General features: G+C 43.1%; 3 protein-coding genes across 7 annotated transcripts in view; all 3 read left to right on the plus strand.

The window, feature by feature from the left end:
* The first annotated feature begins 688 nt into the window (after nt 1–688).
* Nucleotides 689–19401, plus strand: LOC108035541 (uncharacterized). Of its 2 annotated transcripts, XM_017111208.2 has the most exons (3): nt 689–3204; nt 11164–11272; nt 19383–19401. In XM_017111208.2, exons 1-2 carry the CDS (start codon nt 742–744, stop codon nt 11170–11172), a joined length of 2472 nt encoding a protein of 823 aa, XP_016966697.1. In that variant the 5' UTR covers nt 689–741; the 3' UTR covers nt 11173–11272; nt 19383–19401. The 2 variants fall into 2 exon arrangements, with proteins under 2 accessions (XP_016966697.1, XP_050741870.1); XM_050885913.1 differs by lacking the exons at nt 11164–11272; nt 19383–19401 and having other exon boundaries at nt 689–1368; nt 1435–4069.
* LOC108035390 (connectin) overlaps nt 11233–25480 on the plus strand; it is a 55209-nt gene continuing 40961 nt past the window's right edge. The window contains exon 1 of the mRNA XM_050885914.1: nt 11233–11272. The gene's annotated coding sequence lies outside the window, so the exon portion shown is untranslated. The remainder of the gene's footprint in view (nt 11273–25480) is intronic.
* LOC108035542 (ubiquitin-conjugating enzyme E2 L5) lies at nt 20262–21771 on the plus strand. Of its 4 annotated transcripts, none has more exons than XM_050885915.1 (2): nt 20262–20957; nt 21003–21771. In XM_050885915.1, exon 1 carries the CDS (start codon nt 20379–20381, stop codon nt 20919–20921), a length of 543 nt encoding a protein of 180 aa, XP_050741872.1. In that variant the 5' UTR covers nt 20262–20378; the 3' UTR covers nt 20922–20957; nt 21003–21771. The 4 variants fall into 4 exon arrangements, with proteins under 4 accessions (XP_050741872.1, XP_016966699.1, XP_016966700.1 ...); XM_017111210.3 differs by having other exon boundaries at nt 20262–20945; XM_017111211.3 differs by having other exon boundaries at nt 20262–20945; nt 21006–21771.

Below are 25480 nucleotides of genomic sequence, written 5' to 3' on the forward strand. Positions count from 1 at the left end.
GCCTAAAAATATACCAATTTATGGGAATTCTGAATCTGCTCATTTGGCTGAAACTCTCGGTTTATTTTTACCCTGCTGCAGCAGGAATGCTCGATTGCATTTGAGTTATTGCTCGGCAGCAGATGACAGGTCCTGACCTCTGCACTCCCCGGCCTTTCCAAACACCTCCCGAATATTTGCTCCACGTCCTTGTGCATTTTCTCACATCCCATTGGTACACATTCAATATTTTGGTATTTATCTTGTCGGACAATAAAATAAAGCAGAATTCACATGTCGTTCTTGGGGGAAGGTTCACAGCTGGGAGCTGGAGAGGATGTGGGTCCAAGTGGGTCACTAAGGTCGTCCAGTTGCCGCTCCAGTTCCTTGGTAAATGCCACAGGAATTTACATGTTCGAGTTCTCTTTAAGCATTTTGTAAGCCGCTCGGTTCTTGGCCATTGGAAAACAACGTAAGCCGCTCGGATCCCTATTTTTCTCAACTCAGCTCCTGTGGCGGGATACTTGTGCACTCAAACAGACATTTAAAGAGTGAAATAATATATAAAAGGACAACAATAACGTATTTTAAAATTTTTGTTTGATGATGATTGGGTAATGATCCGCCAAACATAATAACTTAAATACTATATATACCATATGCTTGACAGTTGTATTTTTATCAGTGTAACCATCAATTCTCAGCTGTCGTTTGTACAAAACAAAATACATATATACATTTTTTTCTACAACATTAAAGAGTATGGAAATGCAGGAGAGCCTGTGCCAGGAAGTCATGGACCGCAATGTGCCGGAGTTGGTGCGATTGCTGTTGAATTCCTCTATCGAAGGCGAGCCAAAGGGCGGGAGGAAGGCGGACTCCACCACCTTTGAGATGTGCCACAGGTATGCCATGAATCACTTGCTGTTTCCTTACCAGAAGGAGTCCTCGCCGGAGGCCGTGTGGACCGACATGAACCACTTCTTGGAGCGCTATCGCATCGAAAAGCTGGAACAGTTCGGGGATGCCTTCAAGCAGCTGGCCAATGTGGTGATCAATCATCCGATCTGTGTGAGTCACAGGCTGAAGAACCTGCAGTGGCGCATAATAGACTTTATGCTTTGCGTAAACTACAAAGCCTTTCGTACCGTCCTTCACAATATGAAGGACATGGAGGAGAGGCGAAAGAATATCCTGGAGGCCCTCGATCAGGTCTCCGAGAGTTCGGGAGTGGTTAAAGAAAAAGAAAAGTCCACTAAAAAGGGCCGCAGTTCCCGTTCGAAGAAACAACTCAGCTCAGATAGAGCAGACGAAGCTATGACTAGCTATGAATACGTATCCTGTTTCAGGAAACCCACTTGCTCTGATGGAGCGGATGAGGCTAAGGAAGTAAGTAGTCATCCCACAAATAAATCGATGAAAACCGTAAAGCCCAAGTATATCTGCTGTTTCAAGAAACCTTCTAGTCGAGACAAATTTGCAGACTCGATGCATTTTAAATCATTGGAAAACCCGGGGCACGGCTACATTTCCTGTTTCAGGGAACCTAGCCCAGATGTAGTAAGAGAACCTATAAAATTTAATACTTCTCCAATAAATATTTCCCCGCTCCGGAATCCCATTAAATCATTGGAAACCTCCGAACATGGCTATATTATCCGTTGCAAGAAGCATTTGAGGTTAGAAAGTGCTGAACAGGCTAACCAAATGAGTGACTCCCCAATAAATACATTGCCGAGCACGGAACCCATTGAAACATTGGAAACTGCAAAACAATCTAACAAGATCCTTGTTAAGGAGAATTTCGCCATGAAAGAGGCCAAAATGGAGCTGGAATTGAATCTCACTCCGGATGATCCAACGGCAGAGAGACCCAAAAAGGTTGACTACTTCAAGGAATCGAATGACCAGTTCTCCAGGATTGAGACACCTTGGTGGCATGTTGATATCCATGTCTACCATCTACCGCAAATCTTGGAAAGCAATTTCTTCAAGGGCTATGGAGACCATTTGACCTATCAGCTGAGGGAAAATCGTCACTCGGCGCGAAAGACGAGCGAGGAGCACCAGTTGTTGAACGAACTCGTTATTCTTTTCTTCAAATCCTTAAAGAGTGAAGACCTCCAGATGTTGGATGAAAGTATGGAGTTGCGTACGAATGAGCCACGCACTCTTGCCCTCAGACATTTACTAGAAGGTCCCCACTTGGGTCAGATTATTACCTCCTTAAGGCAGATGCGTCACCTCAGGAAGTTCATCAGGACCCATAATATGAAAATGATATCTGGCGATGGCTCGGAGACCCTGCACTTTTTCAGTGTGGCTCTGCGGCGCCTTCTTCGTCCTGTGATGGAGTTCCTGGTTTATTTCGAGAAGCGCATGTCAAGTGGTGTAGAAACCCCTACCCTGCATCACTTTGTAGATAGTTCAAGAGGCCACTTAGAAAGGATCCAGTTGGTGTATGATCTCTCAAAGGATACCATTGAAGAACAGGCATCCATGGGTGCCCTAAGAGTTCTCAACACCCTGTTCATGCATAGTTCGAAAACTACTCAACCCAAGATGCTGCGATCCTTGAGTGCATCCCTACTCCTGCACTCCTTGGAGGCCTACTGTCACTTTCTGGATAGCTGGTGGTCTACTGGGGATTTCGCAGACTGGCACGAGGAGTTTCCCTACCAAAGAATCCTGATTGAAGGACGAACGGAGTACAAATTGAGAAAGATATGTGTGCCCATTGAAGAAATGCTAGGTAGTGGTTTGTTTCACATTATCCAGCGGCATATTTTCGGATCCAGGGAAGCAGTTGCTATACTATTGGATAGCCGAAAGATAAGTGATTTCAACTCCCTGCACGGAATCACTTCGCAGACGCCCTTACACGACTCACTGATATCTGCAGTTCTAAAGGAACTAGCTCCCTATCAGGCAGAGAAAATAGAGGAGCCTAGCTGTGCGCCAGATATCCTAAGGCAGCTAGAGTCCTCCAATCTGGATACAGTGCGTCGGTTGTTCTACTCCTTTCACTTGAAAACGCGACCAGATCCTAAAAAACCCATTGCATTTTCTATCGATGAGTTGCTAAGGAACTTCCAGGCCTGTCTTCATTACACTCCCATCTCGGATATCATCTCCCAAGAGCTGCAAAGACTACTGCATCGTAGATGTCTGATGGCCAACTCTTATATCACCGATGTGGTGAAGTACTTACAAATGGACTATATAGTAAGACACGTTAGAAACGTTTTTCTCCTCATAAACTATGATCTCCTACGAAGTGAGTTTGAGTTGTTTTATGAGTTTCTCGGGGAAAACCAACTAATAGAGGCCTCTAATAAACTGAAAGAGATTGTGGTCTCCCAGGATCCCCGGCTGGGTTATCTGTTTCAAGTCGCTTTAACCAAAGGCCAACCCCAATTATTTTCTCTTTTGGTAAGCCTTGATCCCTTACTCAATCGAGTGATTAGTCAGGAGCAATTCGAGCAGCTGAACAACTGCTTTCAACTGAAGCTGAGCCTGCAGTTTTCGTTATATCAGCTAAAAAACTTGCCTGACTTTAATAACTGCAAGCCAGAGCGATTAATTAGGGCTCTGCGATCGCTCCAAAAGTCTCTAAGTTCAGCTCTCAAAGAACACTTTTCAAATTTTAATAAGATAAACCAGCTTCTAAAGGAGTTTTGTGTCATTGAACATGAAATTAGAGATTCAACCCTTTTAATTGAGCTGAGATTAAACCAGGAAAAGTTTATGTTCCGAATGAGGGAAATAATGCACGAAGAATTTCAGGGGTTGCTATACATTTGCAGCTTGGAGGAGGTCCTAAGTCAGAGCAGAGTTTTCAGGTACCGATGGTTGAGAGTTTGGGATATCATAAATGACCACCGCAGACAGAAACCCAGAAACATCTTTGAGATGAAGTATGATTGGTTAGGAAATAACTACCTGCAGTCTACGCTCAGAAAATGCCAGGTATTTGGTGGCATCCTCTACCATCAAAGATATTATGAGTGACATTTTTATATATTTATATTTTATTGTTATAAACTATTGTTATATTTGTTAAATATATAATTTATATTTTATAATAACATGTTTATTTATATTTAATCTTTTACTTATTTTAAAAATTCGAAAACTTTGAAAATAATATTTCATTCAATTAATTTTAACTATTTTTTTAAGCTCAGAATGTATTATATGCATTAAATGCATTAAAGAATGCTCTATTGTGACAGAATTTATCTGTGATTTGTTGCTTAATCGTTTGTTTGTTGTTCGCCTTTTTACTGGCAGCCCGTCCGCAAATAAGTTTTATCAATTTCCAATGGAAAATCGAGTGCGTCGTCTGTGACAGAAACCGCAAATTAAATCGTTTGGGTGCCGGGCAAAATTTATTTCTAGCGCGTGGCAAAAGCCGCAAGCTCCACACGCACTGCACACATGCTAGGTGCTTTTTTGCCAAAAACAAAAATTGAAATGGCCAAAAAAAGCGTTGAAAATTAGAGCAGGCTACACGGCCATGGCAAATCCAAAGCCAAATCATAGCAACCGAAATTATTCTGTGGATTTTGCGGCCCCGGCGGTGGGACAGTGCGGATGGGTGCCTGGGTGGTTGGGTGGTGCAGCTGGGTGGTGTGGACACACGTTCACACTGCGGGCCATAAATTGCACCGACGCCTTGTTGGCCAATAAATACAAGAGTCTTGAATTGCAGCGGATGCGGCGCCAAGTGCCATAAACTTCCGTGTCCTGCGGCCAAGGGGAATGGCTAATTAAAGTTTGTGCCGCATATTCAAATTAAAAATTGGTAATTTGTGTACAGTTTCCACCTCCAGTCGCCCACGCCCGCCCCCGTTTTTTATGTTTTTTATTGCGTGGGCGGTGATCTGGCTGCTTTATGCCCCTGACATCATCGGATGGGGCGCCTCCGAGAGAGGTCGTAAAATCTGCGCCATAGAGGGACAGGTTTATGTGCGGAACTAGACGTTTTACGGCCTGGCATTTATTTTTTCTCATTATCTGGTTTGGTCAGGCGAAAATCACGCCTTAAATTTGTCGTTTCGAGTGCGGGCACTTGAAGGGGATCTCCGCCCGTCATTTGACTGACTTGTGCCATTTAGCATATTTAATAAATAATGCAAAACATTAGCTCTATTTTCTGGTAATCTCCTCTGGAAGTCACACAGACCCACCGAATGTGTGGGTGAACATTTTTCATTTCGCTGAAATATTTTCATTTACTTTGCCGGCCACACATTGAAACCACTGCAACCGCATTTGGAAACATTTTAAATACCTTTTACATTTTTACCATTTGTTTTTATTTGGCCATTTCCCATTTCCCTGCTCGCGTTTTCCATTTCTGGCAGCGGAAATGCTTGTGTGATTTTTGTGCAAATCCAACTTAGCAGAGCTTTATTTCATTTCGTTTTCAATTTCACAGAGTCTCTGTCTCTGTGTCGGCTCGATTTCAAATTTTTCAATTTAGTGGCATTTCGCTCTTTGGTGGCATTTTATTTAATAACAGAAATTCTAATTAAATTTTTTATTATTTACCCTTTGAGTTAGTTTTTCCGCCCGATCGCACGCTATATTGATTTCGCTGTTGTGTTTGCCTTTTGGGTATGGAAAAGTGCTCTCCCCAGTCGGTTCTGATTTAATGATTTTCTCACAGCCCAGCCGGAGTAAATAGTAAATATTTACCTATACTCTATTGGCACACCTCCCTCAATAAAAAAAAAGGGAACAGAAAACAGAAATCCCTTCTGCCCCGTGCCACTTTTCAATAAAACAATCAACTGTCAAAAAAATACATAAACAGAGTGGGAATTTTCCGGCGTAATGGGAGCGGGTATTTGTCGCAGGACCACCAAAGTTGATTTGCATGTCATTAACACAAATCGAATGATGCTGCAGGCGGCTAAAAATAAATGGGGGTCGGGGTTCAACGGCTGCAACCCTGTAAACAAGCCGCCACCAAAAATATCACATGTCAGCCAAGGATGAGACGGAACCGGAGGCGACTAATTAGTGTCTGTCGAGGAAAATCCCACAATATTCTATATCCCATAGTATGTGGGCGAAATGCACTCGATATTGATGTGGCAGCCCGAGGAAAATTATGCGACTCAGACTGCAGATATTTTCCCATGGAAATTCTCTGAAATATTGGTACCACATGGGGATCTATCTAGGGGCAACATTTGCACATTGGCAGGCAGTACTTCTTCGGTTCGCCAGCAAAATCAGAGCCCGACAACAGGTGCAAAGCAGCCCGAATTTTTGGAGCCTGTGCATTTTGCTGTCCTCTTTTTTGGGTTTTCAAGGGAAGTGCAAACAAAACTGGGTATAGGTTGAGGTATATTTTGTGTGGGGATGGTGTGATGGGGGAAATATGTGTAAGTAAGCTTTAATGGCCATGGTAACAGTTCGTATTCCGATTTACCAGCTGCACCCAGCCAGTTGTTGCGGTCCCTGGAATGCCAAAAGTGCAGGGGGGTGGAGGTGGTGAGCCCACAGTCGGCATCGGGTGTAGTTCAAATCCCAACAAAATTATTAATATGACTTTAGAGAGCGGGAACTGCTGCTGGGCTGCAGTGGCAGTACGAGTACACCCCCTGCGGTTTCCAAGACAGCCGACGATGTATCTGCAGGATGCGTTTTCACTCCAGTCTGGCTCCAAATTATGCCTAAGCCCTGGCAACTGCTATGCGAAAAATTATCTTGAGTGCAGAGAGAAGCGTATTATTTATCAGCTTACTACGAGGAAGTACAAATTTAAATCGAAGGGAAGAGTATCCTTATAATACTATCTTTAAAAGGGGAAACTTTTTTTCTTTCTTTAAAATTAAAATTAATATCAGAAATATTTTGTTTAATGCTCGACAACTTTGAATGAATTATAGCAACATATATCGCTCATTTTCGTTTATGTGAATAAAACTATTTTGTACAGTGCACATGTGTGTTTGAGATACTCGCACTCGGACACTGAATTTGCTGCACATTATTTAGTTGTTTGAGGCGAGCGGCGTCTTTGTCTCCCCGCCCGACGATTCTGCTATCTGCTTGTGGTTACGGGATTACGGCTGGAAAGCCCACATCCAGGTGGTGTATACCATATCTACATAGTATATGCACATTTATAGAGCGGTGGTCTTGAGCACTGCCACGCCCACAGCTCGGCAAACGATGCCGCCTCAGCCTTTCAGCTGTGTTTGAACTTCTGCCGAGAGTGCGGACCCTGACTCTGTGCCGAACTTCAAGGTGAGTTGGGGCTCTAGTTTAGTTTCGGACTCAGACCCAGCTGCATCTGCATCTGCATCTGGAACACCGCCCAGCATTATCCGCACCTTGTTTACGCATTTGTGCTGCGATTTTTTACCCGGTGCTCCTCGCCCTCAACAAGTTTATCGCAGCAACTCGCTCCGACTCTAATTTACATAACCACGCAAATTAGTTTTGCGTCTGCTGCAGTTTTTATCTGCTCCCAACTTTGTCACGACCCTCGCAGAGTGCCACGCCCCCTTGCTAGACCACCTGCCGCCCACCGACAACGCAACTTAAATTTAGTTGCCAAAGTTATTTAAACTTTTCATACCCTTCTCGGTTGGGGCTGTGCAATTATGAGCCGGAGTTTGCCAGGAAGGAAGTTGAGGCGAAATCTTCGGGTGTTTAATTTGAAAGCTTTCAGCTCGAAATCTCTTCCCCGTTTGGGGAAAGCTGTTAATGCTATAAATAGGTGTGATATTTTGTCCATATTTTGGCTAAAAATAGAGTTGAATATTTCTTATATATTTATTTTTTATCTGCTAAAGAATCCAAGCCAAACAGCTTAAAAATGTATCTAGCTAGATAGTATAAATCATATCCTTTAGATACATTTTTGTTCTTGGTATTTTTTGGTATATCCCAAGAAACATCGTAGTGTAACCTAAATTGAATATTAGAATTGCAATTAAGTCATATTTTAATATTTCACCAAGACATTTTTATTATAGAGTATAATCCTTCTTACTTGATGTATCTTATCCTTCTTTTTTTTCCCTTTTTTAGTAGATCCACAATTTTTTTTATTTTTTTACGTTTTGAAAACTGAATTTCATGAAACTTTTTTGGCTGCTGCACCGCGCCCGCAATTTTAATAGACACAGACCCCTTCACCAGTCGGCTGGGCTGCCAAGGGGGTCTTGTCTCGTAGTTAAGACAGCAATTCATTTAACATAGAAGCAGACTTCCAGCCTCGACCTCCCCCGCCGAAACTTCACGGCCCCCTGCTAACTCGCTCTTTTTTCGGAAAAGTTTGCTAATGGCCCCCTGGCAGGAGGCACAGTGGTTGGAAAAGCGCTTACGAAGAGTGCTTATGGTAGATAAAAATGGCACTTGGTGGCTAGGCTCTGTCATTGTACCGCCTTGCAGAAGGAGTTGATTTCGGGGCTGGCTTCACTGTACCGGTTGGCCATTGTTTCGCAAGTTTTATATGGGTTTATTGTGGGCTTTGCAAAACAACTGATTGGCAGCCCGGGCAGAGAAACTTTATATTGTTAATGTGGTCCCAAGTTTGGTGGCCTAAAACGGGGGATGTGCTGACGCGCGGGCTGCCTTCAGTCAGGCTTCAAATGATGCCTGTTTTCGACAGCCCAGCTAATTGCATTTTTCGCAAATTATAAACAAGTAGATACAGCAACACAGCCACAGATTTGGAGGCTGGCGAGATATGATATCCTGCACAGGAAAACCCACAAGAATTGTAATTATTTTAGAGATTTCTCTCATGAAATTGAGCAGCATGACAGTTACAATTTCAAAATAGTACTTCTGGCATTTTAGCCATGTGATTTGATATTTTACCAAATGTTTTGCTAGCCTTTATCAAAAGTTGATGTGCGATGCATAGGGGTTTAAAGCATAAAATATAGAAAGTATTGTTGTTCTTAGAAAATAAATATTTTTATTTTTTTTAAATATAAGATCACTGAAAGGGAGTAGGGCTTTTTCTCTGTGTCGTGGCACATTTGCGGTCAGGGGATGCCATTAGCGGATCCAAAACCACTTTTATGGGCAAAAGGGACTCGAATCGGGTGCAGACTTTAAATAGAAATGTTTCCTGCAATTTGGCAAAGGCGGATCCAAATCAGGTTGCAGGTTGCAACGACGTCGACGACGACGACGAGGCTGGCGGAAGTTATTTTTGGAACGTGCAACAGAAAATGTTGCAAATTGAAAGAAAAGTCAGAGGCGGCAACCCCCTTTTTCCGTGGCCCAGTGCCCCGTTTTCCCCCTAACCACACAGCACCCCTACTCCCCCACAGCCATATGCTTTTGTGTATTTCCTTCTCGTATTTGGCTGCTATTGCTAACATTTTTTGTCGGGCTCGGCGTTCTAAGCGATTTTCAGCGATTTTCTTTGCAAGTTTTTCCGAGAGTATAGTATGTATCCATGCGTGTACTTAAAGTTGTCTATTTGCTAGTTGTTGTTACTACTGTTAATGTTGTCTGGCTGTGTGTTTTGTGTGCCAAGAGCTGCATTGAAAATGAAAATGTTCGCACAGTTTTCCGCACAGTTGCATTTTCACTATGCAGCCGCTTGGCGCGGCTCAGTTACTTGATATGGGTTCGCCCACCCAGCGGCCCCTTCCCGCTGGAAAACCCAGATTTTTTTCGCAGCCTGCAATTTTCTTTTGATTTTTTTCGCCGCCCCTTCCCTTTGTTTGTTTGTATGTGACGCCCTCTGTTTTTCCTACTGCTGCACCCGTCTTTAGTATCTTGTTGTTTCTATGCTTATCTACCCAGTCGTGCGCTTTGTGCTTCTCGGGATTTTCCCCCTGATTTTCCTCCTGATTTTCCCTCTGATTTTCCCTTTTTAAATGCGCTATCTGATTTTTTGTTCGGCTCATGCAGCATTCAAAAGCTTGTGACGGAGTTAAAAGTTGAGATTCCAAATGGGGCAGGGCGCACATGTGACTGGTTTTTTCGGGGGAAGGGAGGCGAGTGAGTTTCTAAAAGGAGCCGGATGAATACTGAAGGACATCAATTTTCAATGCTCTCCATAGAGGCCAAAGGGAGATATATAGAGATGGCTGGCTGGGTGGGTGGGCAAAACATTTGGCAAATGAATCTTCCTAGTTGCTGGATAATTATGACAAATAACCAAGTAAACGGCATAAGTAAGTAATGCGATAAGAATTTCTGATAAGCTCTCGACTTTGCCCCGCTGTGGCAATTAGCACACAAACATGAATCACCCGAGTACATGCTCTATATACATGAACTTGCATGGGTTCGGGACTCGCAGGACTCGCAGGACCTGCAGCTCCAGCTGCTCCAGCTGCTCCAACTCCTACCACGCCCCCTTAATCCGTCCAGCACCATTCATGCAACTAATTTGATTTTTTTCCCTCCTCTGAGCCTGAAAGGCGAGCTTACTCGAGTGGCGGAGGGCAGCAGAAAAATATTTTCATTAGACATTTTGTAAATATGAGCAGCTTTCGTCGGGGATTTCAACTTAAAGCAATGGAAAATGGGAAATCATTTCGAATAGGACCGGCTCCTCCGAATTCAACCCGTATAAAGCCAGTTGGCATGGGGCAAATAGATGGTGCATCTGCTGCCAGAAACGACGACGATGATTCGAAGCTTTTCCCGCGGCAGCAACAATTTCATCCAATTATGGCAAAGTCCAAATGAGCTTGTAGGAAAATCAGAAATTTAAACATATTTGCTTGGGGAAGCAAAAACGACTAGGGGAAATGGATATTCATTTCAAAAGGACATGTCAATAAAAAAATAATGTGAATTCTTTTTTGAAAACTACAGTTTATCTCTTCTGTAATATTTTAAATACATTAAATTACGTTTTTTAATTAAAAAAGGGGGTTTCAAAATGGTTCCCAATTTGAAAACAATTTTACTTTTCTCTATTAATTAAATTGCAATATTATAATTACTCTTTGATAATCTTGATAAATATAGGGTTCTTGAAACTTAATTCTTTTAATATTGTTGCAGTGTGAGATTTTTTCTTGGCCAATTTAATCATAATCCGGGGTTGCAAGTCGACTCTGGCCTTAGAAATTAACCCCTGCAAGACTCCAGCTCAAGCACTATAGACTCCAGCCCAACCACACTCCACTTGAAGCCGGCAATCTAATTTAAGTAAATGCTTTTCCACACTTTTCATTGCAGCTCCTCTAACGAGTCCCCGGCGATTGTCTCGCCTCCGCACCAGCGCACTCCGCATTTCCCAGCCGGTTTTCCAGCTCTGACGCTTTGCCGTCCTGCCAGAGGCTTTCGGGTAAGTCCCCAGCTGAAAGATACATTTTTGATTACCCCCGAGCTGCAATTGTTCGTCGGCATCGACGGGATACAGATACACACCTTTTGCTTTCGCTTTTAATTACTGGGGCGAGGCGGTGGCAAGGTGCAGGGTCTGTTTTCCATCCCCGGTTCGAGGACTTTAACAGTTCATAATTAAATGAAAATTCTGCCGTATTATTTCGAGCGTAAATTTGAAGAGAGTGTGTGTGGGAAATTTGTCGAGATTTCGCACGTGCTCGGCACTTGCCACTGGTCGAACCGTGGACTCGTAAATATTCATTACAGCTCCGTATGTTCCAGGAATCGCTACTTTCTCGGCTATTTGCATAAAGTTGCCGAAAGTGAATTTGTTTTCCTTTATTTTTCCTCGGCTGCATTCTTAATTAGGCAGCGTAGCTGCTGACCTTGGGGTGGGTTTTCCCCACCCACTGGGCTGGGTGGGCATTTGGCTTTCGTTTTTATGGAACCGCTGCAGCTGTTCCCAGGCCAAAACTACAGACAACACAAATCTGGGCTCAGCTCTTCCTTTGAGTGGCAGCGGAAATCGCATAGAAATGGTGGTATTATTAGGATGGGATGTGAGTCGAAACCAGGCGAGGCGAGGCGAGGCTCATCAATGATATTAAGCGTCCTTAATCCTTTTACTCGCCGCGCTTCACTTCATTTGCCATGGCGACGCAGACATCGAGTACGCTCTCCGGATAAAGGACATGGGCCTGCACTTGTTGGAGCCCGTCAGAACTCTTTGTGGCGCCTCCACTGGAGGCCGGATAAGCTGCACCCACTCTTCACATAGGAAAAGCCGCCTTTGTCCGCCTTTCGGTGGCAGCACTGCAAGAAAATCGTATACTTTTAAGGGCTAATTAATTGAAATATAAAAAGTGAGGACGTTTTGATTATATGGTAAAATTTTTTTTTTTTAATTTAATTTTCTTTAATAATTAAATGTTATTTTATTATTTTACTTAAGATAGCTCTTTTGTTCTAATTAACTAATTAACTACAAGTATTTCGGCTAAGATCCTTTAATTTGTATTACACAGGTTCTTAAATATATTATTTCATTTAAATTAAAATTACATTGTAAATTACAGTAACAGGCTAACTTACAAAATACTTTGATATATTTTTATTATTTACTACTAATATATACTTTTAAATAGTTAACTTTATCCATCTCAAAACTGCAGCTCTTTCCTCCTCAACCTTTTCATTGTTAAATGGTTTTCCACATTTCGGTTAGGCCACTGATTTGGTATTATTTTGCTAGTGTGCCCGGGGAGCCACAGCCACAGGCACTCATAACTTTGGCGGCGCCTTTGGTGACGCGAATGCGTTTAGAAAAACTTTCTACAACTTTAAGCCGCTTAGCAGCTTTGTGCTCTCAGCACGCGCCTCTGACTTCGTCCTGCGATCCCTTCCGCGTACTCTGCTCCCAGGACTCGGCTCCATTTCCACTTCCACCTCCACCCAAGGCTCCTCCGGCTAGCCAGTTGCATCGGTCAGCGGCGTCGCCGGCGGTGGTGTAAAATTACGACACTTTCGTGGACGAAAGTAAGGCCATTAATTTTATTAAACTGGGTGGAAAACTTTGTTTACTTGTTTCCCATGCACGTGGCAGAAAAATGCAACATAAGTAAGAGTGTGTAAAACCAATTATGAACATGTTTTCCACAGACTAACAAAAATCTCTGGATGAAACCCAAAGCTAACGAACATTAAATAAGCGAGTTATTTGCCAGAGTGAAATCTCAAGTTTTGATGGCTGCACTTTGCGGGAATGACTAATGAATCATTGTTTTCTAAAGTTAAAGTGCAAGTGTTTACCGATTTTTTATTCAATTTATAAATATGCGTGTAAATGTTATATGTTTTCGGAGTTATTATATTTTCCTAAGAGGTCAGCTTAAGGATAACTATTAAAATAATAAAAACATTTTACCCCCTTTACTCCATAAACTTATATAACATGAAACTCTGTCTACTCCATTTTACGAAGCAAGATAAAATTCCAGCGAAGTTGCTAACCGAAGGAGTATTTATTGCACTTTCGAAGAGCCTATCAGATATCGAATTAAAGTTGTGAATTCCTGATGAATTCGGGAAGTTGAGAACTTAATTGCTGGAAAGTTAGACACCAGTCGCCCCAGCACCACGCCGCCCCCCAAAAGTGTGCCTAACAACAACCACGCTGGGGCACAACAAATAACAAACAACAAACGAGGAACAACTCACACAAAACACACATTTGAGGGGTATCCTTTTTGGTGAGTGAGTACGGCTGAGTGTGTGTGGTCCAAGGGAGCATTCTACAGATGCCGCGCATTGTTCGGGGGCAACCTTTTTTCGGGCCCTTTGATTTATTGGCATCCCCGGGCCAACGCCTTAAATATTTCGCCCTCACTCGCCCCCTGGCCAAATCACCGAGGGTTGGTCGAATGCTTTGACCAGTTGCTCGGATGATTCCATTCCTTGGCCCCATTCGGTGCGGTTCTTCTGCCGTTTGGCTATCCAAATCACGCTTATTGAATTTCATTTTTATCCTGGCCTCTTCCCTTTTTGGTTGCGTTATTAATGGGCCGCCAACCCCACTCGCCGATTAAGGCAAAAACTGTGGGTGAGCTGTCAAAAGAAATATTTTAAATCACTTGCGTACCCAGAAAATCCCATCGTGGCCCATATATAATAATTTCGCCACTCTCGGGAGAGGCAGATGTGTTTTATTAAACATTTTCCGATGGCCAGGCTGCACACTGCATAAGCAGCGATTTATTTTATGTCTTCTGGGTGATTTTCCTTTTAGGCTTTACTTTGATGTTTGCGATCTGTGAAATATACCAGCGGACCGTAGTTAAGCTTAAGCTTCCCAGCATTTTTGGATATATATCTTTGGGTGAATACGTATGTATTCAGCTTGTTTTGCAATTAAACGCGGTGCAAAACGGCGGCTGCAACAGGTGCATGGCACGCATCACGTATACGAGCCGTGGGCTGCGTGCGTGTTTTATTTATGGGGAATCCCCTTTAAGGCCCCCTCCCCCTCGAATGCAATAAGCAAATGAGCGAACAACGAACGAGCCAAGCGGCAGCAGCCAAAAAAGCCTCAAGAAAATGACGTTGCACGCACACGACGTTGAAAAGTCATTAAGTACAAATGACGTTGCTCACTGCAAAAAGCCTTTTCCAAGGGGGGGCGTGGCGCTGGGCGGGAAAATCGGGAGGGGGAGGGGGAGGGGGATGGGCCCAGGTTGGAGCCGTAATTGCAGCACGTTTGAGCACAGCTAACTGCATATTGAGTAATGCCCGCGAGCAAACGACAACGATGGCAGCACCAGCAGCAGCAGCAGGATTGGTAGTAAGGACAGAAAGGGTTGCGGAACGGGTCCTGAAAGTGGGTGGGGATTGGATTGCCGGGTGTTCCGGGCGAGGCGAAGGCTGTTGCAACGTTTGCCTTGCATTATTTATGACAAAGCGGGCACCAAATTAAGACCCACTGGAAACCAGGCAAGTCGAGCAGAAGTGCTCGATTCGGAAAACGGGCTCGCGACGGGGCATATCATTAATTTAAAGCTTGATTTATACATTTTTAGAGCAGTTTGGGTTTGGGCCTTCTATTGGCTACTATAAAAAAAATGATAAACAAATTGCTGTGGGTTTTTTAGGCCAATACTGTTATAATATATAGTTGTTACTCTATTGTTCTACATGAATAGATGCATTTTATTATACATGTATTTACTATAACGAGATTATTCATAAAAGTTTTATTTTTTGACAACATCAAAGTTCAAATATACTTTTTCTAAAAGTAGGTAACTATTAGGCGAGTATTATTTTAATCAATCAATATAAAGTATTAAAAAGTATTTTTGCAACTATAGAACTTTTTTTTTTTGGTACGTTGTAAGGGAAGCAGTTAAGGAACAATAACCTCCAGTTACCTTTTCTGCAGCCCTGAAATCGTAGCTGTGCCTATGCCGTCGACATCTCAGGATCCGGATCCCGGATGCGAAGAGCCGTGAGCCCCTGAGTGTGCGGTTGACTCCGGGTACCGTGCCTGTGTGTTCGAGTGCTGGCTTTTATTTACTTCGCGTAATTTAATATTATGCCATGGCAACGATGACGACCATGTCGTGCATCCACTGAAGGCATAAATAATCTGTTGCACGGCGAAACCTTGTCGTGAGTGGGTATCAGGACGTGGCTCCACTTGCTTTTTGATAAGCCCCGCTTAATTAATTTCAGCTTTAAGCAACACGGGCGCCAATCGCTTTTGGGCAGATGTCAACCGGCGAATTGGGCAGTTGACACTTGTCGATAAACCCGTCCGTCCGTCCATCCCGTTGTCCAAATCAATTAGGAACCTTTCATGTTAATCGCGCCATATATCAGGCTCTCCATCTCTTTCTATCCACCTCTGGCTGTCCCGCTCTAAACCCAAACCCCCTCGAGGGCCGTAAGCGATACCCAGATCTTGACAAAAGGGCCCGAAAAGGTCGATGACAGGCGGCGGAAGTCGGCAGGGAAAAAAGGACAAAACAGCACGCGACATTTTTCGCGCGTTGTTGCTGGTCCTGGATTTTTCCTCGTTTTTTTATTCCTGGGCTAATGAAGGACCCAAAAGGAGCAGAACAAAAGGCGTGAAAGTCAACGAAACCGTAGCCAAAGTGTTAAAGTACGATAAAAAGATTAAAGTGCACAAACAAACACACGCCACACACTGAGAGAAAAAATGTGCATGTAACATCCGCAGCCAAACTGAGATAACAGCCAGGAAATATCCAAACAAAGACAAATAAGGATTCAAGGAGGGACATTTTTGGGGAGGAAATCTCAGCAGGCACCAGGCGATTGCTAATAGAAAATCGGATCAGATTAGATTTAATGCGGCGACGGCTAATTTCTGGGTGATTTCTCATCGAAACGGGAAAGTGCCAGGACTAAGGACTCAACTCCCTTTTTGGATCTTTGGCGCCATCGCTCCAAACCAAACGAGAAATGTCAGCGGCAATACGCCGGCAATGACAGCTAAACAAATGACACAAATGCGGTGGATGTCAGTATGGGGTAGGGTTTTTGGGGCCGGGGCTTGGGGCTGCTAGGCTGACAGAACCACACACACAGATGGATATATGGGAGCAGCCGGGTATCCGCTATCCAGCAGCAAACTGCGAGCGGCGAGCGTCATCAACATTTCCGCTTCCGGCTGTTTATGCTAAAAGTATGGCGACGACAACGCCACTGATGGGTCGGTGGAGATCCGGGTGGAGATGGAAGTGCCCACCCGCTGAGCTGTCAGACGCCTTGGCTGCCACCGGATTTTCTCCTGTTTTGTTGCCTTTTAGATGGGAAGGCATCTATCATGCTGGGCCCAACTTTTGCCCAGAGTTCGGCAGCTCACGAGTGCTAACTAAAGCGGCCAAACTACAGGAAACTATTGATTAGGCGGAAATCTGACGGGACAGCCACTATGACTCTCTAGCTCAGATACCTCGTGGGCAAATTTTAGCCCATTTTCATGTTGAATTTTTCTTTATTTCCAATGGCTTTCAGTAGGGCACCAAAAACTGCACCTTGACTTTTCATAACTTGACTCATTTCAACCCGATTTCGATGTGGGATCCCTCTATGAGTTTATGGTTGAATTCTCTAACATTCTACATTTAAATTTTTTGTTTTAGAGAGGGTCGAAATTTAAGCCCATTTTCATGTTGGATTATTCCGTAATTCCAATGGCTTCCAGCATGAGCACCCAAAACTGCACTTCCTGATTCCATAACTTGAGTTGTTCTAACCCGATTTTGACGTGGGATCCCTCTATGAGTTTGTGGTTGAATTCTCTAACATTCTTCATTTAAATTATTTGTTTTAAGGAGGGTCGAAATTTTAGCCCATTTTCATGTTGGATTATTCCGTATTTCCAATGGCTTCCACTATGAGCACCCAAAACTGCACTTCCTGATTCCATAACTTGAGTTGTTCTAACCCGATTTTGACGTGGGATCCCTCTATGAGTTTGTGGTTGAATTCTCTAACATTCTTCATTTAAATTATTTGTTTTAAGGAGGGTCGAAATTTTAGCCCATTTTCATGTTGGATTATTCCGTATTTCCAATGGCTTCCACTATGAGCACCCAAAACTGCACTTCCTGATTCCATAACTTGAGTTGTTCTAACCCGATTTTGACGTGGGATCCCTCTATGAGTTTGTGGTTGAATTCTCTAACATTCTTCATTTAAATTATTTGTTTTAGAGAGGGTCGAAATTTAAGCCCATTTTCATGTTGGATTATTCCGTATTTCCAATGGCTTCCACTATGAGCACCCAAAACTGCACTTCCTGATTCCATAACTTGAGTTGTTCTAACCCGATTTTGACGTGGGATCCCTCTATGAGTTTGTGGTTGAATTCTCTAACATTCTTCATTTAAATTATTTGTTTTAAGGAGGGTCGAAATTTTAGCCCATTTTCATGTTGGATTATTCCGTATTTCCAATGGCTTCCACTATGAGCACCCAAAACTGCACTTCCTGATTCCATAACTTGAGTTGTTCTAACCCGATTTTGACGTGGGATCCCTCTATGAGTTTGTGGTTGAATTCTCTAACATTCTTCATTTAAATTATTTGTTTTAAGGAGGGTCGAAATTTTAGCCCATTTTCATGTTGGATTATTCCGTATTTCCAATGGCTTCCAGTATGAGCACCCAAAACTGCACTTCCAGATTCCATAACTTGAGTTGTTGGAACCCGATTTTGACGTAGGATCCCTCTATAAGTTTGTGGTTGAATTCTCTAACATTCTACATTTAAATTATTTGTTTTAAGGAGGGTTGAAATTTTAGCCCATTTTCATGTTGGATTATTCCGTATTTCCAATAGCTTCCAGTATGAGCACCCAAAACTGCACTTCCAGATTGCATAACTTGAGTTGATCTAACCCGATTTTGACGTGGGATCCCTATTTGAGTTTGTGTTTGAATTCTCTAACATTCTTCATTTAAATTATTTGTTTTAAGGGGGGTCGAAATTTTAGCCCATTTTCATGTTGGATTATTCCGTATTTCCAATGGCTTCCAGTATGAGCACCCAAAACTGCTCTTCCAGATTCCACAACTTGAGTTGTTTTAACCCGATTTTTACGTGGGATCCCTCTTTGAGTTTGTGGTTGAATTCTCTAACATTCTACATTTAAATTATTTGTTTTAAGGAGGGTCGAAATTTTAGCCCATTTTCATGTTGGATTATTCCGTATTTCCAATGGCTTCCAGTATGAGCACCCAAAACTGCACTTCCAGATTCCATAACTTGAGTTGTTTTAACCCGATTTTGACGAGGGATCCCTCTATGAGTTTGTGGTTGAATTCTCTAGCATTCTTCATTTAAATTATTTGTTTTAAGGAGGGTCGAAATTTTAGCCCATTTTCATGTTGGATTATTCCGTATTTCCAATAGAGTAAGAAGCCAATACTGAATTTCTAAATTCAATAGCTTAAGTTTTTGTAACCCGATTTTGATGTGGCATACATCTTTTGTTTTGTAGTTAAATGTATTAATATTGTACATTAAAATTTTTCGATTTAAAGAAGGTACGCATTTCAGTCTTTTTTAATATTGAAGTATTTATAGATTCTAAAAATAATGGACTTGAAAACAGTCAACCCAAAACAGTCAAGCCAGTAAAAACAATCTTAATTAAATGCGAAACAAATGAATCAGGGAGGCACTTCAAAGCCATTGGTGGCAGGAACCTCGGTTCCGCTTTGGCTTTTGAAGCTGCCATCCAAACGCAAGGGCACGGCCAAGGAAGTCCCAGCTATCAATCACGCTGTGCTCACACAGATACACCACACCCGCACACCCAGAGACAAACAGGGGGAAATGAAATAATTATACTTAGCTGGCAATCCCGTTGCCATAGAGGTCCTTTCGGGGCTCCCGGATCTCGGGTCCTTGGAGCGTCCTTTGGCGCTCTGGTTTCATTTACATGATGATGACATCTCTGCTTATAAATAATTACACACACGCACTGCGATGTTGTCGCATACATTTTGATATTTAATTTTTATGTTTTTGTTATCTGCCAGGCAAAAGGTAAATATTCCCAGCTTGCTCCTCTGCTTCCTTTGGTTCGTTGGCGGATTTTTACATATTTATGAGTGCCACAGACGACTGTTTCCCCGGGGGAATAAATCCAAAGGGGGGGCAGGCGGTACCGCTTACAGCTCTTCCAACTAATTGAAAACTAAAATGTCAATAGCAATCTCATCATCCGCCAGCCAGGATCATTCTGTTCGACCAGACACGCCACTCACTCGCCGCCCGGGGTTATGAAATCTGCGCTTTAAATATGACAGGCAAAGAAAAACCGAAATACTGGATAAGGGGCAGGCAAACAGTCCGGTTTTTTAAACTCCAACGCGGCTAAGCACATAAAACGGCTTTTCATTTCAGCGGCCGGGAATTGTATTGCCAACGCTCCAGGCTCCAGTCGCCAAGCTTCAAATTCCAGCCATATAGCCTTACCTCCATCTCCCAGGCGCCGGCTTCCGACCACGTTTGATCCTAATGTGCTGCTGTCAGGGCCTGTCGACGTCAGCCGGACTCTCGCCGGCTATTTCGGGGATTAATGTCAATGTGAAATGATTTTTCCTATGCATTGGAACTCAACTAGCGCCCTTCTCGCCCTGCTTCCAAGTAGCATTTCCATTTACTCTCACTCGGAGAAAGCAATGGGGATTTTGCTCGTGAATGAAGTTGCAGTAATAATTTCATTAAATATTTTTTTTTGATTTTCATTCATTCAGATGTGTGGAGATTTGTCCGTAATTAATAATACTACAATGGAAAGGCTCCATTACTTTTTAACTATTCTTATTTTGAATGGGCAATCTTAAGCTCACAATAACCTTAAATATAACTGAGAATTCCCTAGTATACCTGAGATTTTTCCGAGTGTTTCCCCATTGCCAACCTAGTAGTCCTGTCCAAAAACGTTAACAAAATCCCGTCAAAAAGTGCCACACTCGCAGACACAAGTACCTACACTCGCCAACACAGAAAGGGGATAAGGACCGGAGGCCATGGCCAAAAAGGAGGAGCCCCTGATGGACGGGCCCAAGCGGATGAACCGCGAGTTGGCCCTGATGCTGGAGGACAAGCAGAACCTGCAGTTCCGCAATCTCTGGGTGGAGCCCAACAACATCTACAAGTGGTCTGGGCTGTTGATGCCCGAGGCTCCGCCTTATGACAAGGGGGCCTACAAAATGGAGATCGACTTTCCCCTGGACTATCCATTCAAGCCACCCCGCATCCACATAAACACCAAGATGTACCACCTGAATGTGAACGAACGTGGTCAGATTTGTGTGCCTATTCTGGAGATCGAGCACTGGATCCCCACCACTCGGATCGACCAGGTGCTGCAGGTTCTGCTGGCCACCATCAACGATCCGCAGCCGGAAAATGCCTGGCACATGGAGATGGCCGGCGAGTATCGGAATGATCCGGTCAGGTTCTTCAAGGTGGCCGATGCCTGGGTCCAGAAGTACAGTGAGCGCCGGCCCACCGAGGAGGAACTGGCTAAGTTCGCCCGCAAACGCAAAAAAGCGATGTCCAAGGATTAGAGGATACTTATTAACAATATAATGGTTATAAAAAAGGTAGTTATCCTTATCATATATATGAATAAAAAAAAGGTTCTTAAGCAGGCATTCTTCTGATAACGGAGTCACTAAATGATTATTCCCCCACATGAAATATTAAACTTCAACGACATCGCATTGAATGTAGAGGCTAAGCGCCTTTTATGCTCCATTCCCCGAACTCCATTAAAATCGCATTTGAATCGGCTGTATTGCCCCAATCACCGCCCATTTATCGATATATTATATCCGCCACCAATGGCTGGAAATTGAGTTGAGGGACTTTCTCCATTGAGTCTCCCAGGGAGCGGCGTCTTAAATTGCCGGCGGAGCTTTGTTTTCGCCCCCGTTTTGAGGCGTCGTGTGTATGGCCATATGACCATCTAATTGGAAGCGCACAGTGAGCCTCCAGCGGAAGGCGGGCAGGACACTTCTGTGGCAGCCAGCTGCGAGATAAATCATCCGCCTCGGCGGCGAACAAGGATGCCCCACGCGGCGTCGCCCAGCGAGCGGGCGGCATTAGCTGCCAGTGTCATTGCCATTGTCAGCGGCATATCATCGTCCTCATCCGCGTTCGCATTCGCATCCAGATCCACATCATCCGCATCCGTATTCCGAGTCCTATCCCCATCCGCATTTGGATCCACATCAGCGTCAAAGTCCTGCTGCTGAACCGCTGAAATCCGTGCTGTGTCCGGGGCCATATAAATTTCTGCAATGAATGAATCAACTTTACGAACACCGAGGACACATGTGACTTGCTTTACGGTCCCCCACCGCCATCATTCACACTTCTAGCACTGAAAAAAATATAGCTTGTTTATAAGGAGAATATTAAGTTTTTTCTTTCAAATGGAGGGACTTAAAAAAAGATTATTTTTTAAATAACGTTTAAGTGCTTTGACTAGGATATTAAACTTAAATATTAAATCAAATTGTGAAATAGGGATAAAAAATCTACAAGTTTCAATGTAATGCCACCCCATATAATACTCTGATGCTAACTTTTTTTTCAACCTTCGAAACATGCCAAATGGCCCAAATGACATAAGTATTTGCCAACACTATATTTCATTGAAGCAGCCATTTTCTTTTCACAATATCTTGAGAACTCTTTTCTCCCAGTGCAAAATCTTATGTGTGTGCGTTTTATGTGCCTGTGTGTTTTGGGCAGTTCACTTGATATGCTCACTCGCTCTGTATCTGCGACCAAACTTGGACTTGTCAATGACAGTAGTGGGAGTTGGGAGCTGGCCGCTCGAATCTGGGATCTAGAATCTGGGAGCAGGGGGCCGGCAGAGATGGGTGATGGGAATAAGCTGCCACTATAATTACAGCAAAGGCCAGAGGCACACACAGCCCGGCTAAAGATATTTGTATCTAGTTTCTTTACTGCTGGATTTACTGCCCAAACAGATAGAGGCTGCTGGAGTGGGAAGTGCTTCAAGGGAGTGCCGATGGGGAGGGGATGGAGCTGGGGCTGGGTCCAGATAACTGGTGTCCGGAGCAACCATTGTGAAGATGGATTACCATGGCGGCAGCGTCAACAGTTTTTCTATGTGCAAGCACGTTTGTGTGGCCTGGGAGGGGCGGTGGGAGGTGGTGAGGTGGTGAGGGGCGGGACGGTTGAGGCGTGTGTCTTGTTAAAACTGCCAACTGATTATTATCACCTTCCAACTGGCAGGCCAGTCATTGACACCCATTGCTGCCGCCCTCCTTCAGCTCGGCCATCGAGGGTCCGCGAAGTGCACTTAGAGAAAAGTTGTGAAATTAGTTGGTTGTTCATTAAAAGTGGATTTTTCTGTTGGAAGAACTTGTTTTTTATGTAAGTAACCTTATTCTTAAAGCAACAGTAGCAAAAAGCAACACAGCAAAAATTAAATAATATTTTTAATATATAATTTATGAGCAACACCAATTAAATTATTATTATTATTACAGATTTATCTTACCTCACTTTGAAATGCTTTTAATTATTTAGTGCTTCTTATATTCAAAATTATTTTAAAAAGTTTTTAAATAATATATACCCTTAAAATGCTAATTAAGTAAAGTAAGTGGGTGAATACATTTTTTTCGGTGTAGTTCCTGATGTTGAAGCTCAAACTTCTCGGAAACGGACTCGGCCACGCCCACCGCCCCGAGTGGCGCCCTCTAGTGTCTGTCACTGACAGAAGTCGTTTGCTGTTTGCTTTATTTCTCTTGCCCTTTCTCCATCTCAATCTCCTTTCTCCACCCCACTTTCTCCTCCCCGCCCAGTTCATCTTGCTCTGCGGCAATGAATCGCAGTTTTTGATTAGCTACAGACAGCTGAAAGGACGAAGGACGAATTATATAACCGTGGCAACCGCTCCGAAGTTTTCCTTTTGTTTTTTTTACATAATTCGGAAGCTGCTTAATTACTGTTTACCAGTGCGAAATGTGGATCGAAAAAAAACAACGTAATATTAGAAGAAAAATTGTTTTTAATCCCGTTTTGTAGAACCCAAAGCAAATGGGCTTAAAATACTTTTTCAAATTCCATATGGGCTCTGACATTTTCGGTTTTTAATTAAACAATTTTGAAAACACAATCAATTCGTATTCGTATAGCTTAAAGTTAATTCGCTTAATTTACTTTGCACAATTTGTGCCGCTTAAAATGCAACAAAAATTGATTTAAGCCAAATGTAATAAAGCTGCATAAATGGTCGATCGATTTTGCATTCATTACCAAAAGACGGCGGGTGGGCGGTGTTTTATAACAATTTACGACCTGCGACCCATAAAATATGCAGCTTATAAACTGCATAATTTACACAGGACCTCACATGGACAAACAAAGTCAGATTGAGATATGAGGCATTGTTAATTCATATATGAACTCGGTCGGCTGCTGGGGCCATGTGCTTACAAGTAAATAAATGGTGCCACACGGCAAATGCTAGATATAGCTCTGATATCATGCAGATATGGGCTTGAATGCTGCTGCAATTACAGGTGCAGATGAAAATGCCCAGATAGCAACTGCTGCAAAAGAGAGAGCTTAAGCTTTTGTTTTCACTGCGGCGCTTTTCCGCCGTGCGCCCTGCTTGTAAAACCAATAAAATCAATTAAAAGGCACTCAACATGCAAACAATTATATGCAAATTTATTTATACACACACAGCCAACTAGAAGCACGCAATGCCAATGCAGTGCGACCGAAGAAAGCACTGTGCAAGTGGGGTGAAAGTCAAAGCTGAAATCGGTTTTTACCTGTCAAGTGCTCGTTAGATGGGTATATTGAGTTGGGAAAAATGCTGCTGATAGCTGGGTATTTAAGGACTAATTCTTGTGGAGGAAGTTCAGGTTGATAGCTAAGGTTAACTTGCAGAAAAGTTGGAAATGTGAGGACACAACTTTGGTATTTCTTAGTTCTTATGGCTACTAATATTGGTGTAATATTTAATTTGTTTAAGTAAAAATTTTCAAACGTCTTGAATGCAAAAGCATAGCCAATATATATTTTATTATCCTTTTCTTAGGAGAACTTTTAAGTGGATAATATAAAGAACGACTTTCTGTAATTAGAGTTTTAATTATTTTAGCTAAGTCTTTTCGACCAATGGTTTGGGTAATACTGGATAAATATTTTATGATTTAAAAAAAATGTTTTCAAAACATGATAAGTAATAAGATTAAAACAGAATTAGATTTTTTGTAAATACTAATCATATGTATGATAAAAGGTTATCAACAAGTACCACAAAAGAATAAGGATTTCTTGTTATTATTTGACCCTTTAAAATGCTTAAATTCTGTGGCTAATAGTACAACATATAGGTTCCTACATGGTATAAAAAATTCGCCATACTAGAGAGCCGACTTTACCCCAGTATTTGCATTTGCCGTAGAAAAAAGCCCGCAAATAAATATAAATATACACGGACTTCTCCGGGCAGCAGGAAAAATAAAGCAAAATGGCAACAAGCAAAACAACAACAAAGCAGCTCAAAGCAAAGGCAATGAAAACACAAGCAGGCCGGGAAAGTGGGTGGGGCGAAAGGGACGAGGGAAAGCGGGCGGGGTGAACCTGTTGCGCACAACAACAACAATCCGCACGAAACAAACAACGAAAGCAGCAAGAACAACAATGCCAGGACAGAGGTCCTGTGAAAAGTGGCTGCTTGCCGTGCCGAAAGCAGGAACGGAACGGAGTGGAAAAGGAACACGGGCGAAATCTGGGAGCAAGCAGGCAAAGAGAGCGGTTGAACGAGCGGTTGAACGAGCGGTTGAAAGGCTGGTTGAAGCGAAGAGCGGCCGCGAAGAGCGCGCAACTGAGCTGCGCAAGCGCCAAGCGAAAGTAGAGCAGGCAGCCAAGGAAATTGAAAGGGAAACGAGTGGCAGAGAGCGGAGAAGCAGGAGCGGAACGCTTGGGCAGCGGAACAGTTGATAGCTCAATTGGCGCTGCTCGAAAAAGGGAAAAATCGAGTGGGGGTGGGCGGGGAAGTTGGGAAACTGGGAGAGTGGGAGGGCGAGAGAAAGCAGCCTCGTTAGCAGCGTGTTCCGCTTGCCACTCC

Source organism: Drosophila biarmipes, chromosome 3L, assembly GCF_025231255.1.
Source record: "Drosophila biarmipes strain raj3 chromosome 3L, RU_DBia_V1.1, whole genome shotgun sequence".
Lineage (NCBI taxonomy): Eukaryota > Metazoa > Arthropoda > Insecta > Diptera > Drosophilidae > Drosophila > Drosophila biarmipes.

Coding starts and splice junctions, on each gene's coding strand:
- LOC108035542 (XM_050885915.1), top strand. CDS start 20,379: ATGGCCAAAAAGGAGGAGCCCCTGATGGACGGGCCCAAGCGGATGAAC.
- LOC108035541 (XM_050885913.1), top strand. CDS start 742: ATGGAAATGCAGGAGAGCCTGTGCCAGGAAGTCATGGACCGCAATGTG. Junction 1,369..1,434: donor GAGCGGATGAGGCTAAGGAA/GTAAGTAGTCAT, acceptor TGCTGTTTCAAG/AAACCTTCTAGTCGAGACAA.